At 28.8% G+C, this 18,732-nt stretch overlaps 1 protein-coding gene across 6 annotated transcripts; it reads left to right on the plus strand.

The window, feature by feature from the left end:
* Positions 1-46: 46 nt before the first annotated feature.
* On the plus strand, positions 47-18,423 carry LOC145180971 (protein KIBRA-like). 6 transcript variants are annotated; one of them, XM_090080547.1, is made up of 15 exons: positions 47-131; positions 2,603-2,704; positions 4,551-4,710; positions 6,148-6,188; positions 6,359-6,427; positions 10,138-10,232; positions 13,598-13,711; positions 13,821-14,087; positions 14,462-14,752; positions 14,894-15,066; positions 15,275-15,593; positions 15,687-16,214; positions 16,297-16,869; positions 17,094-17,240; positions 18,010-18,423. In XM_090080547.1, exons 2-15 carry the CDS (start codon positions 2,701-2,703, stop codon positions 18,181-18,183), a joined length of 2,955 nt encoding a protein of 984 aa, XP_089936673.1. In that variant the 5' UTR covers positions 47-131; positions 2,603-2,700; the 3' UTR covers positions 18,184-18,423. The 6 variants fall into 6 exon arrangements, with proteins under 6 accessions (XP_089936673.1, XP_079912073.2, XP_089936674.1 ...); XM_080055947.2 differs by lacking the exon at positions 47-131 and having other exon boundaries at positions 2,447-2,704; XM_090080548.1 differs by lacking the exons at positions 47-131; positions 2,603-2,704; positions 4,551-4,710; ... (1 more) ...; positions 6,359-6,427; positions 10,138-10,232 and adding an exon at positions 11,541-11,739.
* Positions 18,424-18,732: the final 309 nt, after the last annotated feature.

An 18,732-nucleotide genomic window follows, 5' to 3' on the forward strand; every position in this document is an offset into this window, starting at 1 on the left:
TTGTTCAATGGCTTCAAGCAAATAAAATCTGATTGAATACTAAAAATACAGAAGTAGTAATATTTAAGACGCAACATACTGACTTTTCTAAGAAAACTAACAAAAATTTCCCAAGATGCTTGAGCTTTAGAGTAAGTGGCTAAAAACTGTTTTTGTCTAGTAATATATTTTGGTGTTGTGGTAGATAAGAAACTTTCATTCAAATTACACATACACGATCTTAATCTCAAATGAAACCAACGGGCTGTTAGCAAAAGTTTGACATTAATTTTGAAACATTGCTATCTACAAGTCATTCAGCTTTTGGTTCACATTGACGAAATACGTGTCAAGTTTAAGGACAATCTAAAACTGATATTTGTTTGTCTTTCTACACTTGTTTCACTTCAAAATAGAGCAATACGAATAATTCATTTCTACCCAAGAAGTTTTCATAGTGACATCCTGTATTTTACATCCTAAGTTTTTCGTTTCTATAACTTAATCCAGTTCCTAAATTGTTCATTTGTCTGGGATCAACAAATGATCTTCTTCCTTCCACATTTCATAACTACTTTAATACTAGGATAACGTGTGGGCATAACCTCAGATCAGTCACTTATAACTACTTAGCTACCCCACTAAAACAGGCAATTAAAAATGGAATAAATACCATTACATACCAGTGATACTTTCTAGGAACACCTTTCCGAACAACCTAAAAACAAATTTTATTCTTAGGTCCAAGAATCTTTTCTTATAGTCACTCCATCATTTCTACTTTAAAAAGTTACGACTAACTTCATTCTTTACCTCTATAACTTTTTTCTTTGTATATTTAAACCATAATTTTTTTTATTTGTCCAATATATGCATGTAAACGTGAATACATTTGTCAATACAATACATTTTAAAATACTTTTTGTCAATAATCTCTTCTAAAAGTCTGCTTTTGGATGTTATAAATTTTTGTAAAATTCTATTTTTATTATGTGATTAGTTTATTTCTAGTGTTTTTATTTTGTCTTTTCCTTATCTTATTTAGGTCATTTTATTAGTGAATTACTATTTGCAACAACCTATATTTTTTATACACAGTAACACTCTTAACATATATATATATATATATATATATATATATATATATATATATATATATATATATATATATATATATATATATATATATATATATATATATTGTTGGCAGTAAAAGTTTCGTACCGGCATACTGGCAATGTTCAGTCAACAGTGCGTATCAAAAGAACCGTTACAAAATATATCGTCAAAAAAAGAAAACCAATTATAATGTGAATTGCACTCAGTAATAGTTTCTCAGCGATTTAATTCTTGCAGTAAAATGACGCAAGTCTGTACTTATGAACATCTATAAATATCGTATTGGTAAGAATGTTGCAAAAAATAGGTCAATACAAATAGTGATTCGCTAATAAAGCGCAATGACCTAAATATCATAGAAAAAATACAAAAATAACTTTTAAAATAATTTCATCACAATATAAAAAAAGGAGTTAGACAAAATTTATAGAGTAACATGAGAAAATAGACGTTTAATAGAGATAAAGTATAGGTAAAATAAATAATATATTTCTACGGACATTTTTATATGTATATTTACATAAATATAGTAGGTATGTGTATATGTATGTATGTATGTGTTGTGTTGTGTTGTGTTATTGTGTTGTGTCACTTTTTGACTTTACCCAATACTCGCATTGATAAACTTAAACATAACCGGACCTTTATTGTAAAAGTAATTGCTTTCTTAAAAGGTTAGACATTTGTAAGGAAATGGTAAAAAAGGCAATTTAGAATTTACCCAGCTGTTTTTTACCTATTCTTACCTATGCTTTTATCACCGGAAAGTTTGATTTCTTTAAAAAAATTGCGACTAAAAGTTATTCCTTTTTTTTTCTTTGGTTTCTCCTTAAAACCCTTCGTCTTAAGAAGAAACCAGAAAGAAGAAAAGCTTAATCTGTAATTCTTTGAAAGCTACTTCAAGTAAGTGACTAAAATTTTTTTTTTGACGTTTTCAACCTAATAAAACAGCTTTTCTATATTTAGTCCACTTCTAACTCAATAGGATAGAAGTAAAATCTAATAGAGAAAAACTATTACTCCAGTGTCCAAAATGCTGAGTTTGTGTCCGAAAAAACACGACCTAATAGTAACGTTCCCAGACACCATTTGGTTTAAAAGCAACTGCAAACTTGATACGTATATTTGTGCTTGCACAAATATGGGTACCAAGTTTGTTTTTTAGTTAGCAATTGTGTCAGCGTGCTTTTGCGACATTCGCAAAGATGCTTATTCAAATAATTCTCAATTAAATCTACAGCGGAACTCGGTATGACAAAAAATCTCTCTTCATCACGTTCATGTCGAATACACTTCTTCGCATAGATTAAATTTTAAAATAATTCTTTTAACACTTTTATTAAGGGATCATTTTTCGCTAATTTATAATATATTTTTGATAAAAAATTAAAAGCGTATGCTACTGTAATGATTGGCTTTTAAACTTTGTCATTTTTTATAAAAATTTACGAAAAAATTGAAAAAAAAAAAAATACAAGTTTTATGTCGATGGTTTTTTTTAAAGATATACCTGGCGTATTAGAGTTAAAGCCGTCAATGCATTGTTCTTCCATTTAATTGCTAAACTTAGAAGTATTGAAAAGGCCTTATGGAGGATCACTGATGGGTGAGCATTTTTAATATATTACAGTTTATAAATCTGTAAATGCAGTATACTGTCTTTTATACCTAAACTTAATTTAGAAATATAAATTTTTACTTTGAATTAAGATTGATTTTTTCAAGTACTAGGGGTATTATACAAGAGAGTCATCAAAAATGTAAAAATATCAAATTTAATTTTGATACAGAGTTTCTAGAATTAAATGAGGGTAATAGCACTTTTTTTTTTAATAACATTTTGATTGTTCCATAAACCAGAAGATATTTTTGTTTGTTCATCTGTCATAGCTTTTAAGAAAAGTTAAGAAAATTGAATACCAAAAGAGTAAAAGCAGATTTTGCTGTCTTACATGTCTTTAACAGTTCATAAAAAGATGTTACACAAAGGATCTGCTGATTAATTAATGATTAAATTTTCTGTACATTTTCATTTATTCATATTCATTTAAAACAACTTCATCTAATTCTTTAATTATCTTTTTTTTATTTTTTCAATATTAATATGTTTTTTGAAACTCTTCTCTCTTTCATTTTGGAATTCTTTCAGCTTTGTAACATATATATGTTATTAATGGTGGTTTTGGACCTATGACCCTACAAATGTCACATGATAATGATGCATTTTTATCTGTAATTGTTATCAATTACCATTGTGGGGTCACTAACAGAGATCAAAAAAAAGCTTACTTATTTTGGCCTGATTGATCTGAATGTGATTCATTAATCAATTCTTTGGGTGTAGATATACTTTTTTGGTCAGTCTTTGATTGGGGTATTAATTGTTGTTATAATAGTCATCATGTCTCCTTTGGTTTTGCCTACTTTAACACAATACTCGTGGTTTTCAGAAGGCAAGACTCAATCATGTTTTTGAGGACAATTGCTTTTATTTGCATATTACATTCCTGCTGATCAAAATCCTAAAACTCCTTGGTGTCATATTCAATAAAGCAAATCAACAAAAATGTTTTTTAATAAAAATACTTCTGGGTCCCCATTTGCTTATTCAGGAAGCAAAGTTACCATTATGTTTTGTGGGCTAAGATAAGAGACATTCATTGGCTGCAGTAGGTCAATAAGTGGTGGAAAATTTACTACTGTATTTTTTTATGATGACAATTTTTCAATAACTTCAAGTGAAATAGGTGATGGTCATTTACAAGCAAGTAGCAATTGACAATCCTTAATCTCGTTTGTGACCAACCAATATAACTAACTCAATACATACTTGATAGAAAATCTCAAAACTTTTGAAAAGTGTTGGCTGCTTTCCAAGAACTTTGAGGTTATCTTTTACCAAAAACAAGTAACAGTGCTTTTCCTGAAGTGCTGCAAGTTGCTAAAACTATTCTCACTGCTAGCATTCCATGTTGCCTTCAATACAGGCTTTCTCACTAAAGAGCTACAACATTACATTTATTTGGATCTTTAAGGAATCTTGATTTGTCACCATTCTAAACTTGTTCAGGCCATAATTTTTTTTTCTTCTTCATGAAAGTCATTATGAACAGATTGAATGTAAAAGCTGAGTGTAAAGAGCAATTATCATCAGTGCTGCTCTACAAGCAGCACTGGTGATAATTGCTTTATATATGCTATTCTTTTCCTAATCTACTACCTGTAAATGGGGTTTAAATAGATTCCATGTAGCATAATCTTGAACAAGATTTTTTATGTCAACTGCTAATGAAATAAATCCACATAGTACATCTGGCAATATTATTTTCATATCTGACTTTTTTAAAGAACTCTCTTTATTATGCAGTAGACTATAAAGATAAATGTATTCAATGTTTTACTCTTTTTAAACTTTTCTTATAAACAAATTTTACAAACCTTTTTTATCACAGAAAGTCACAAAAAGACAAAAGGAAACATAGATGCAAATGGTATATTACAAAGAGTCATGCCATTGCCAAATGGCTGGGATGAGGCATATGCACCAGATGGGAAAACATATTATATAGATCATGTAAACAAAAAAACAACATGGATTGATCCAAGAGACAAGTATGACCTTAATTTCTTTTAATTGTTATCTGCATATAAAATATATGCATACAGTACTTGTTTTAGCATGTTTTTCACAAAAAGTTTGCAGTGAGTTGTACTTTTTTTTTTAAAAGACTTTCAATTAGACTTTCTCAAAAACAGCTTTAAGATGCTTAACTTATCAAGATCAGAGTTGCATATATATAGTTTTTTTTTTTTTTTTGTTTATTAGAAAAAGTTTTTGATTAAAGAGTACAAGTGAGGGAAATTTAAAATTGCAAACCCCACTCATGATAACCACTGTGCAATCAGCAATCAGCACAGGAAGAATGAAAAAGTAAAAAAAATAATAAAAAAAGTAAAAAAACAAAGATTATTAAAACAATAAAAAGGAATAAAATAAGTCAGAATTCAATTTTTCTTTTAAGCTGGTGAACACAAAAGTTATGCAATATGGTGTGAGTACAGCATAATTATTTTTGGCATAAAAGCATTTTTGAATATGCATTTTTTTTATTGTTCCAATTATTTAAATAATAAAAATATTTAAATTAAATATTAAATGTAAAGTTGGAGTTTTCTTTACAAATATTATGCTTGATTATTTCAAATGTGTTTTCCTCTTTTAAATATCTGTTAATATACAATTTTTATCTTAAATTGGGCAGTGGGGTATTAAAAGGAATGTACTGACCTTTTTATCATTTTATCTTAGTAAAGTATTTCCATGTTTTATATTCCTGTATTGTGTAAGTAAATTCACAAAATATCACTTTTAATAAACTTATTGGGTAGTTGAAAAAATAATTGATACAACATGTAAAAATTTTTTTCATTATAATTATAATTTTCATTTCTTTTAATCACGTTTTTATAAATTCATTTTTTTTTTATTTAACAATAAAATTTTATAGTTATGTTTGAAATAAGTATCTTTTTATTTCAAATATAACTATAGCATAAAAAAAAACTGCCAAATATTAAACTACCCTCTCATTCTTCTTTAGATCTTTTAGATTGTTGTAGATGTTACAGATAAAATTCTAGGTGTTGCATATAAAAATTTTCAATTGTTGTTCAATTGTTCTTGTTATTCAATGAGATCCTGTTGAAAGTGAAAGTCTGTTTTTTAAAAGATTTTTAAAAGCAATACTTAAAAAAAGTATATAATGGTACTGACAAACCTCAGTTACCCTGTTCTGCAAAACACAAGCATTCTTTTCTACACATTTTTATTCAATAAAATGGAGAAGTATACTGCCATTAGTAGAGTAAGGACCAGAAATCTAGCATCAGATCCACTACATACAATTATTGGATGAAATATTTTTTAAAACACCTTTGATATTAAAGATCTTCTTGTTAAACTCTTGCAAAATTTGTTGAAAATCAGCTATATCTAAATTTTGTTTTTTTGTTATTTTGAGATACCTAATCATAGATAACTATTTTTAGATTAACTAAGCCACTCACATTTGCAGATTGCATTGGTCCTGGTAAGCTTACTTTTTTCTGATATTGGTCTTTTTAGAGAACGTGAATTGAGCAAAAGTTCTAAATTTTTTGCACTGATTATTTGTAAATTCTTTTTTTTGGTGTAATTTTTTATAATCCAACAAATTAAATAGAAACCAAAAAAAAAAAAATTAACTTTTTTTATATTTAGAATTGCCATTAGGATGGGAAGAATATAAAGATGAAGTAATTGGCACATACTATGTTAATCATTGTTCAGGTTAAATTTTATTTAGTTAAAAAAAACAGTAGCATGCAAAAGTTTGCGCATGCTGCTCTGTTAAATTTTTTTTTCTTTCTTTTTTTTTTTTTAATTTGGACTAATTCTTTCACAGTAGCTAAGTAATTTAAAAATATCTTGTGCAAAAAAACTTCATAGTTTCAAAAATACTTAAAAATTAATTTCTTTTTAAAGTAAATTAAAATTTGGAAGTTTTTTTAATGAATAATATACATGTGCAAATGTGCAGCTTTAATTTTAAGCATCCTCAGTCATCCTAAAGAAATTTCTTTTTATTTCTTGGTTTCTACCTATTAACTAATGATCCAAATGATCTCATAAATATTTTACAGCATTTAAGACTTTACAATAGCCAGTCAAGGACACTATTTTTATTTTATTTAAAAATATCTTAATGGCCTTTCAATATTATTATCTTGAAGGAAGATACATCCTTTTGAATAAGGGTATCTTTAATCTAATTATGGTAAAAAAATTTAACATTAAATAAATCTAGCTAATTATTTGTACTTATATGTTAAATATTGCTATTATTGCTATACTTATAAATATTGCTATAATTGCTAATTATATATTAAATAAATAAGTATATATATATATATATATATATATATATATATATATATATATATATATATATATATATATATATATATATATATATATATATATATATATATATATATATATATATATATACACACACACACACAAATAAATAAGTATATACATACATACATACATACATACATACATACATACATACATACATACATACATACATACATACATACATACATACATACATATATATACATACATACATATATACATACATATATATATACATACATATGTAAAAAGATTTAATTGGTAGGAGGATTGTTTCACCTGATTTTGTCCAATCGGTATTGGTATTTGGCCTTCTTGTGTACTGAATTCTAATTTGCAAGTTTTTACTTTAAAGGTATTACTGAATTAATATTGAACTGGCATTGAAAGGAAATTGAACAATTGAACTCTTCAAGTAATAGACTATAAACTAAACTGTAAAATGGCTTCATCTAGTTTAAGATCTGCCCCAGAGCACTAGTTGGAAAGCCATATTTTCAGTTTTCAGCAGCAAGATTACCATGTGTTGGATGTACTTCAAGTAAAGGAAAACCTTATGGAAAGTTATTAAATGTTTTGTAATGCAGTTAGTTGTATTTAGATGCAAGCCAGGATACCAACATAGTGGTTTAGTTCATGTGTTAGAGTGTGTTTTCAGGTCATTGTTTGGTCCAACTAGAGGTCCATCAACTGCATTATTCGAACAAAATTTCAGTGTCCGCAAGAAACCAGAAGGATAATTTGTTTATCTTTCTGGTTTCTTGATGGACACAAAAGCAGCAAAAAAAGTTTGAGCTCACAGTCTGTGATCATGCAAAATGAATAGCAAACGATATTTATGCACTGAAAATCTTTCTTTTTAAGACTCAAGTTGACTGCATGTGAAAACAGTGGAATGATGCACCACTTGGAGTCCAAACCCCTTTCAATGACAGAATTTTTATTCATGACCCTTTTAGATGACAGAGTATCAGCATTAATTAAAGAAATGGTTATACAAAATCTAAATCAACTAGTGTTGAAAGACACCCATTGGCATGTAAAAATGTCAATAGTAAATCTACAAAGTTGAAATTGAAGGATCTGGTGACAGAAAGGATAACATCTTTCTGTGTCCTCATGAGAGAAGGCAAAAAAAAGCCTCAGACTATCTTTTAAAACCACCAGGATAATGGACATCTGATCCAGTCTTTAAGAAGTTTAATGAAATGGCTGCACACATGACAGTTGTAAATTATGTGGCTGAAAGGAGAATCAGTCTTATTGAGAATTAATTAAAAACTATAACCTAAAAACTGTGAAATGGCTTGACCTCGAAATATTATTTGTTTTAATTAAAATCTTGCATAGTTGTTATAATCCTAACAAAGAACAAAAATAACGTTATGTATAACTGTAAGCTGTTACTTTATGTACATTATATATGCAATTTTATATATATAAATATAATATGAAATTTGCAAACTGTATATGTATTTGCAAACTATATATATATATATATAAATTTATACATATATTGTAGTAAAATATAGTCATACTTTTTTTATGTTAGCGATTTAGAAGTTAGTTAATGGGCTCTAAAGTTTGAAACGTATTCATTAGGGGCCAACCAAATTCAAATTCAAGGCAAAAAAAAAAAAAAGAAAACCACAAAAAGCATAGCAACAAAACGTCACATACTTTGTAAGAAGCCTTAATAAGATAGTTGGATTTTGTGGTTTTCTTTTTTTTTTTTTTTTTTTTTAGCCGTGAATTTGTTTGGTCCCTAATATTCTTGTCCAAAAATCTTGGTCCTCTATTATTTAACTAATGGAAAGGTCTGTAAGGTTTTTGTCGAAATTTATGGCTATATGTTTAACATGTGCTGAATTACAGGTCTAGCTGTAACTCTTTTGGAGATGATAAGTACCCTTAATACAATATGTAGGCAGTTCATTTAAATCTTTAGGACCTATTTTTGATACTGTAATTAAAATGTTGATAAAACTATAACATGATAAATTCAATACTTTTTAAAGCAGTAACCTTTAAACATTTTTTTTTCAAACATTTTTTTTTGAGTATGAAAGTTTTATTTCTTTATTAAATTATTTAAAATTATTTTAACAGGGTTAAAGATTGCAAAAAAAAAAAAAAATCAGTCATCAGGTTGATTTGGATTAAACAAAAAATCACAATAAGTCGCTAGTTTGGTTTTAATTAAATAATCTTTTGATATTCTCCAATATGGAATTTTTTCCCAAATTTTTATTAAAAGTTGTCCATATTCTCTAACTTACAATTTATTAAATATACAGATTTTTTTTGCGTATTGATCTATTTTCAAAAAAGATATATATTTTTTTCCTTCAGTGAAGTTGCACACAAAAATTTTTTATGACTTTTATTTACACCTTTCTTTTGTTATAGTGTTTTGTTGTGGTTTTTTGGTAATATGTCTCTATTTTCAAAATTGTTGTTTTGTAAAGAGAAACCACTTAAATACAAATCTAAACAAATTAATGATGTGAGTTAGCATCACATTAGGTTGCTTGATGTTTTCAATATCTTCGGTTGCTAAAGTTTTTTCTATCAGCTTTTTTAATGATAATAATAGCTCAAATAATAATTGCTCGAATTATAGTGGCTCGAATAATTTATAGTTTTGCAATTTTTGCACTAAATAAAAATACATTAAAATTTTGCTGGTAAATTTTTTCTTTATTGCAAAGGGTTATGAGAAAATAACGGTTTGTGTTTTCTGGCGCATTCACTAAAAATTTGATTTTTAAGTACCAAGTGAAAATTTAATTTTTAGTGACGTCAGATGTAAAAGAAAGTAAGGATTGTCCTAATCTTCTCCGCCATACACTCTCACTGATACATTTCAATTAAAAGTGTAGGGAGATTAATTCTTTATGAAGATATACTCATTTTAGCCATTTATTCTTTTAAATCTTTTCAGTACCTGTTAGAACATGTTTTTGCTTCTGTTATTATTATTAACAAAAGAAAACATTTTATCTAATAACTAATAAACATCGTTTTTTTTTTAATAAACCTTTTCTTAAGAATAACTTTTTTCCTTGTTTTCACAGAAAAAAATCAATATGAAGATCCTCGTCAGCAGTGGCACGAGGAACAACAGAAAATGTTGAGGAAATATCTAAAACACACAAAAAAGGAACTGCAGGTTAATCTATAAAACTTCTATAATTCTCTGATTCATTCATTCATGCGTTTATGTCAATTATTTCGACAAGGATTCTTTTAAATTTTTCTTTGAAAAAAGATCTTGGAATTAATAGAAGTATTTAGAAATGTACTCAAATATACATTTATTAATTTAAACCATTTGAGTTGCCAAAATTGTTATGGGGTATAAAATGCAATTTTTTATTAATTTTTCTTCGTAACTAAAGGCAGTTATGTCAATACGCACACACATTGTTTTCATGGTTTTAAAAAGGTCTGTTTATAAAGTCAATCAAAAGTCATTCTTTTCATATTTCTAAATAAAGCTTGTTTACTATGTTGTAAGAGCCAATATTATGTAATGAAACGTATTTCATTGTTTCTTTGATGTTTGGTAAAAAAAAAAATTATCTGCTGTAAAGGATGCTTTAAAAACTATTTACTCAAATAATGCTTCTGGTTGGTTTACATTTGGCTTGATATCACTGATGTAAATTTTTTTCCCTCTTTTTATTAAGTAGCGGATATCCATCATTAATATCTATTTACATAATATTTGGTAAAAAAGTACCGGTTGCATTATTTTTGACAGAGTTGAATTTGGCTGGTTACTATTTATATTTTAAGTTGCAAATACTTCTGAAAAAAGACTTCAAAATCAGGTTTCTCACAAAACGTTACAACAAATATTTATTCCTGTAAATGATACAATAATAAAAACAATTTGCATGAATTATCAGGCTGATCAGCTTGTGTTTAAATATAATAACGATCGCGTGTCCCAGAGAAATGATTTGTGATTATCTAAAGATAATCTAAAAAGATTTTTCAGTTTTTTCTTTTACAAAATTATGTTGATACAAAGAATTTGTTTTTTTTTAAAAGTATTTTGCAAATAATTCACACAGAAAAAAAATACCTTTTTCTTTTTTATGAAATTAGTGCTAATTAATTAGAATTTAGCAAAAAAAAACGTTTTAATGAAAGCACGCAAACTCGCAAAAAATAAGATTTTTTTTTTTAAGACTTTATATGTCATGAAAGAGGGAACTTTAGCAGGAAACGCGTGATACTAGTTAACTTTTTGAGAGTATTTATGCAGCGGAAATGAATATTTCAGTCATTAGAATGTTGTAAAGTCGTATAAGTTCGTTTGTAAACGCTAGGACTAATACCAACCAGTATAAATAACATGAAACTTTAAACTCGTTGGCATTTGTGTTACTTTATCTATGAATGCATTATTAACTTTACTAATATATTTTAATTAAATAAAATGTTAGATGCCATTGTAACAATACCAGTAGATGCTCAATCTTTTGTAACCATAGTAGTATTGCCGTCAGTAACTATGGAAATGAAGCTTCTACATTGCTGTTTTAATTATGACTTCTACAATATTTCCTTAAATAATCGCTTTAGAATAAAGCTTAGATAATGAATGGCATTATATCCTGTCACTGAGGATTCTTCAAATTTTTGAACTTCTTTGACTTCCAATTAATGTAAGTAGGCTAATATTAAAAAATTCAATCGTTCAAAAGAAAAAAGACTGGTGCCATTTAAGTAAGTGTAGCAGACATTTTCTTCTTAAGAGCTGTTCGTATGAAGCAGGTTGGCTAGGGATGATGGACTAGCTCGCTTTGCCAAGTTATTACTGCTCAAAAGAAATTTACAAAGTTTAGCTCGCCTTGCGTAGCCAAGATGTGTGTGTGTGTGTGTGTTAAGTCGAGAGCACACGCGAGCGAATTGACTCGCTTTTCATTCAGCACAAACTAATTTCCATGTATTTTTTAAAAACAATAAGATCTACGACCACCAGCTCGCTTCATGTGCAGACAGTCCATTTCGGACTGAAAGGGTTTTCTTTTTTATATTTTACGTTTCTCTTTAAAGCTGAGCGACGAGTGAATTAATTTTCATAAATATTTTTATCTCTTTGCAAGTTTTTTCATGTCGCATATTTACGAGGTTGTTTTTATCACATTTAAATATTAAAGCGTTAGATAACAAGATCTCCAGCTGAAAGAATAGCGCCTGTTGAAGTGGGGTACCATTTTGGAATGCTTTATCGAAATGCAGGTTGTTAAAACAACCCAACTATTACGAAATAATTAAGCAATTTAAATACTTGTGATTACCTTGGTATTAAAGAGTTATATTTAAAGTTATTATTTCGTTGCATTTCTGCTTGGTGTTAAATTGCCTTATTAAGAGCCTTTAACAATGTTTAATGAATTCTTAAAGTCTGGTGTATTTCAAAAATGTTGATAACGCAGCTGTTGTCGTACGTGTTGTTGATCTTGTTTGATTTAGTTATACTTAGCTAATAACGTAACTTTATTATCTTGCCGCTTATTTGTCGACAAAAGTTTTCTCTCTACCAATCAGTTCCGTTGAACTATCCGCGCAAATATATTTTTTATTTTTTTTACTGAAGGTTTGTTAAGTTTACGTTCATTTAATTTTTATGTTATTAGCTTTAAAAAGTTATTACTTTTAAAAAGTTTTAGTCCATGTTTTCGTTATTAAACCCACATTAATCTGGTTGGGAGATTTTTTGACTTTTTATAAAACTGTTGATAACTTTTTTCGTTTTAAGTTTTTATTTATCTATTTTTTATTGAGAATTTGTCTTTAAATTAATTCTAAAAGCCCGAAACATTAGGAAGAGTTATAAAAATCTCTTTTGCAAACCTCTGTTTGTAAAAGTCTTAGCCTTTCATTTTTATTGCTAATAAAGCGATATCTTAAATTCTTTGAAGTATGCTTGGAATGTTAATGTGGTTCGAATAGAATTTGTCAACTTAAGATGGAAATGATAGTTCGCAAAGCGTCATGTAAAATAAGTTTGTTTTGAAGTTAAAATCAGAATCAAAGTATTATTTTATCGAATTGACGCTCGCACATTTTTCATAAAAAGGTAACGCAGTGTTATTTCTACATATTACTTAAATTACTAGTCATATTTATCGCTGGCAGTTATTTTTCGCAGTAGCTCTCTCTGAAGAAACTATGAACTTCAAATTCTCGTCGTTCAATTCTAATATATTGTTTCAAATAAAAATCTCTATAAACTCTCTCAGTCCTATCTGAGTGAAATTTGAAAAATTCGATTAATTTTAATGTATGCAATAAATAGTAACGAAATTTAACTTTCTTTATAATTCAAGATGCATAAAACTAGTTTCTGCAACCTAATTCTCAAGGTTCTATATTCCGATTTCCGTATTGTGGGAACATTCTTGATATATCTATTTATGAGAATGAAATAATGTGAAGAAAGCATTAACAAAAAAAAAAAAAAAAAAACTACCACGCAATATTAATCGTTTTATTTTTTTTTTTTATTTTGAAATTTAGTTCAAATATTTAACAAAGGAGTTTGAAACTTGTGAAAACTTTGATGGAATGGAGCCATCCTTGAAGTATAATTCGGCGCAACTTAAAGAGGATATACAAATAGCAAGAGAAAGAGTAAGAAACACGACGAATGTTTTTTCTTGAACGCCTCTGATTTTTGAATTCCTTTGTGGGTTGTTTTTCCTCAATCGGAATTTAAAGTACGTTGTGATTCTCAATCTAGGTTGATAATCTCAAGAAGGAATTACGTGAAGCTACTGACGAGATTCGTATTAATCAAAATGGAGTAAATAAATTTCAAGAGATCAACAAGAAAATGTCTTCTAACAGTGCGTTTCAAGTTCATGCTGTTCAAGCAAAACTTAATGAAATGAAAGACATGCGAGAAAAACTATTAATAGGCCAGCAGGAAAAGATCAAAATTCTGCAAGAGTTGCTGCAGCAGCGCGACGAATATCAAATGAGCGAATACTCGAGCAGTAGCGGTCAGGTAAATTCCAAATTCTAATCCTTTGTTTCATACAAAAAAGCTTATGTAGGAAAATTTGGTGTGTATCTTTGACATCGATCTTTATCTCGGCCTTATATTTATTCGCTTTTTTTTTGTTTGTGTTGCGTAAACGTTAACAAAACAAAGGTGCGAATGAATTGCCAGAAAGATTTCTTGTTTTCATTTTGTTTGCTGAGTTTATTTCTCTATTTGAAATCTGGAAAATAATTTTATCATTTGACAACATGACCTCTTGCATGAAAAATGTTGTTGCAGTTTTTCATTTAAGATTTTTTTTTGTTTTTGTTTATCCAAAAAATTTAGGATTTTTTTTTAGTTTTTTCAGTTAGTTTTGTGTGTCGTTTTATTAACAGCAAAAATTTGGATCTGTTACAAGTCTGAACAGTGTTGGCAGTGGGAACTTCCCTCTCTATGCAGGAAGCGAAGAAAATATTTTCGCCAACAAACGGCGACTCAGAAAAGATTATCAGAGAGCTTTGCAACGGATGAGTGAGCTTTACGCGCAACTTGAATTCATTGACTACAGTCTACAGCTGTCCGAAACTGGACCTCAACAAAGGAAGCTTGTTCTATGTGCTGAGAAAGAAGCGCTCCTCTCAGAAATAAGGCGTTTTGAAATTTACATACGTACTGAGGAAGATCGAGTGAGAGACTTTTTTTTCTAAAATTTTTTTCCTCTACAAATTTTATTTCTTCATTTCACAAAACAAAATTGAACTTTATTACAAAAAGTCTATTTCAGTAATACAAATGTTTTAAAACGCTTCACCGCACATTTTTTTTAGATTCAACTTGAAGAAGAGAAAGAGATATTGATGCGTGATTTGATATCTGCTAGGGAGATTTCTTCAAAGGTTATCGATGATAGAATGCAGTTGGAAAAAGAACGAAAGATACTGAAGCGGCAATTAGCTGAAAAAACGAGACAAACCAATCTGTTAGAACTGAAACTCAAAAGGTAAATTTTGTTCAATTTTACTTTCCGAGGCAAACAGCAGTTTAATGACTTTTTTTTAGGTTTATTTTATTTATCAAGAATAAATAGTATTAAATTTTTTTTTTTCTATTAATCGATATTAATGAATTCAAATATTTTATTATGATTTATATATTTTTAAGTTTGAAGCCTTTAGTACTTACTAAAGATATGCCTTTTTGTTTTTTAGTTTATCTGCCAGTACTTTGTCAGTTTCATCTACATCTAGTCGAGGATCTGCATCTACCGGAACCCACAGTTCTCGAGGATCATTAAATTCATTAATTCAACATGTTGAGCCAGTTAATGATAATCACACAAATTTATATCACTTACCTTCGACAACGTGCCCACCTATCTATGAAGCTCGTGTATTAGCTAGCAAAGGAGAAACAACCGAGGGTCTGAATAGAACTTGCTATTCTCCGTTTAACTATAGAGCTTCTCATTCATCACCTGCTTCACCTTACGCTCATTTTAATGACATACGTAGTCATAATGGCAACAGTGTAATTCTTTTTTCTTTCTTGTCATAGTCTGTTAGTAAAAACCTTGTGCATGCTTTAAATTTGTAAAATTATTTTAAATTATACATTTTTTAGGAAGACGATATGAGGATTACAAATGCTAGGTCATACATGAGTTATTCTAATCTACCATTAAACAACTACCAATACACTATGGGCCCAACCACTGTGTCAAATGCCATATCCGATGAATCTGTTGCTGCCGATAGTGGTGTATTTGACGGTCCCGTTGAAAGAGGTAATGCTGTTATGCGTCAAGATAGTGATCATTCTAGTGGGGTATTTTGTAGCGATGAACACATGGAAACAGCTCAAGTGTGCATCGAATTGGAGTACGAAAACGAAAAACTAATTATATCTGTCGAAAAAGGAAGAAACTTTCGAGCGCTTTCTTTTAAGAACTACAAATATGTTTTTGTTAGAGGACGACTTTTACCAAGTAGCAACAGGTTGCAATTTCGTACTATTAAGTCAAACCTCTCTGATGAACAAAATTTTAAAGAACAATTTTCTTTTAAAATCGATCGCACCAAGTTATCTAATAAAACACTCCAATTGGAATTATGTGGAAATCTGGAAGGCAGTGCCACTGAAGAAAGCTTGGTATTTAGTGAATTTTTTTTTTTGTGTATATATTCTTATTATATTTCATTTTATCAAAGTTCTTATTCTCTCTATTAAATAGGGTGGAGTGCAAATTAGCTTAGCCGATTTCGATTGCAATGAATTTATTGCAATGAAATGGTATAATCTGTTAAGTTCGTCGTTCATGAAAGAGGAGACAAATCTGGATCGATCAATTTCATCTGTGTCATTAGAAAGTGTTCAGCAACGTTTGAGTGCGCTTCCTCGAAACGCCATGGATACCGATTTTATTGATTATAATCCCTACGTAAAGAGATCAAACTCTTGGCAAGAGAATTTTTTTCTAAATAAAGGTTCTTTACAGCATTCAGTAGAGAGCTTGCCTATTTCTCGTCTTCTAACCCACTCACGGTCTTTGTCAGAAGAGCAGGAGCGTCTTGCTCAGGATTCAAACTATCGTAATAGTGCGTCTGATTGTACGGATGTTCATTGTAAAGTGCCTTTTGAACGTATGGGTATAGGCCGTTGTAGTGTTCGTCATAATAAATTACCTGAGACAAAATTACAGTTTAAAGTTAACACGCCTAAAATATCAAGGAAAGATCCTTGCGAACAGCCCTTTATGACATCTATCGATCTTGAAATTGAAATCCAAGAGGCTTATTCAAAGCAGGTGATCTACTTATTTAAAAGTTAAAATTTTTTTAGAAACAAAACGACTTCGTAAGTAAAATTAGAGAGCCATGTTGAGCTCTTTATGGTTAGCTAGCTCATCATTGGTCAGTATTGCTCACCAATTAAAAAAAGATGATAGTTTTGTGTTCCTTTAGGCTCCAGGTAAAGCTCTTGTCACTTAAGTTTCTTTAATTATAATTATTATTATTATTTACTTAACAGGAAAAATTGAATGAAGAAATAGCACGTTTAAAGGAAATCCACAATCTAATAGAAGAAAATAAATTAGAAGGTCGAGAAGAACTGCCTCAGTGGCTCGTTGAAAACGGAGAAAATTTTGATGTCTTATTAGATGAAGCTCGAAAAGAGGTTATTTTTTTGACAGTTTTATTTTGCTTTTGTTGTCTCTGCTAACAAAAATTAAAGTAAATTTCGTAGTGAATACTTATTAGAAACCTATCAATATTGTTGGTTAATATTTATAATTGGCGTGCTCAAAAAGTATTAGGAACTTACCAATATTTAATCCAATATCCTTAATTTCTTGTGCAAACTTAAAATAAAAAAAAATTGTAAAATCAATCAACGACATATGACATTGATCAGTCAATCGGCCTTTAGCTCTGATCTAGACCAATGGGACAGGTGGGTGTTTAAAAATTCGAAGAAGTCTCTACGACAACATGATTTTACGTGTGTAGAAAAAATTAATGAAGCCGCACTGCAGTGGTTCAGGTCACTACCATCTGGTCGATTTCAAATGAAGCTACAACGTTTGGTATGACTATTTTCAAGATGTAATAAGGTGTGATGAAGACTAGATTACATGGAAATAACTCATTTTCTTATGTTATTATCACGTAGTAAAAGATATTGGTAAATTCCTAAGACTTTTTGAACATGCCAAATATTTAATGTTTTATAACCTTTAATGTTACTAAGTAATTCTGATCACAAAGCAATTGGGCTTTAATTTTTTTAAAATTAATGCTAAGTGATTACTCAAAACAAAAAGTTAAAAATCTTGTAAATTCAAACGAAACATAAAGAGCTCCGTGTGGGTGAAATAAAAATTAGGTAAAAATTAATAATACACAAATAAACCATAAAGTTCTTAAAATTATATTCTTTTTTTTAGGTATCATCAAATCTCTCGAATCAGTTGAACTTTATGAACCAATCCAAACAGTTTAATCAAATTGCCAAACCTAACCAAAAGCAGATGCTGCCTATTAATGGTCTTCGCAATAAAGTGAGTTTAAATACGACGAAACCACAAGTCTCAAATAATCCAGAAATTCATTGGGTTTAAATGCAGCAAAAAACATTACATGTCATTACATGCCCTTCCAAAAAAATGGGTTATGAAAGAAATTACTGAAGCTTAACCAATCAAAATTGGTGCATTTTTTTTCTCCTTTCAAATAATATAATTTTTATGTCCTGTAAATACTTTTTCTTCATATTTATTTTTACATCGCATTTTCTTATAGCTTTATTTTGTATTTGAATCAATTTATAATTGATTTTATTAAAATTGATCAAGTTGAAATATTTTTAACTTTTTCTACCTTTATGGCTGTGTAAACAGAGCATAAATCCAAAGTTATATAAATATTATTTATATATTAGAAACATTACATATTAGAAAAGTTTTGTTAAAAACATTAAAATTTCAATAAAAGTTTGACATTACCATTCTGTTATCATTTTATCTCGTTTTGTCAAATTTTAGTGCAAAAATCTGTTAAAGGTCAGGGGTATTAGGGTTGATCTTTGTTTATGCAGTCTGGTAATTGGAGCCGTTATTGTATATGTGAAAATAAAAATAATAAAGAAGACAGGTCATTTAACGAAATTA

The sequence above is a fragment of the Hydra viridissima genome, unplaced genomic scaffold, assembly GCF_058129835.1.
Source record: "Hydra viridissima isolate aposymbiotic clone 2 unplaced genomic scaffold, HvirCarnegie_v1 scaffold_2, whole genome shotgun sequence".
Classification (NCBI taxonomy): Eukaryota; Metazoa; Cnidaria; class Hydrozoa; order Anthoathecata; family Hydridae; genus Hydra; species Hydra viridissima.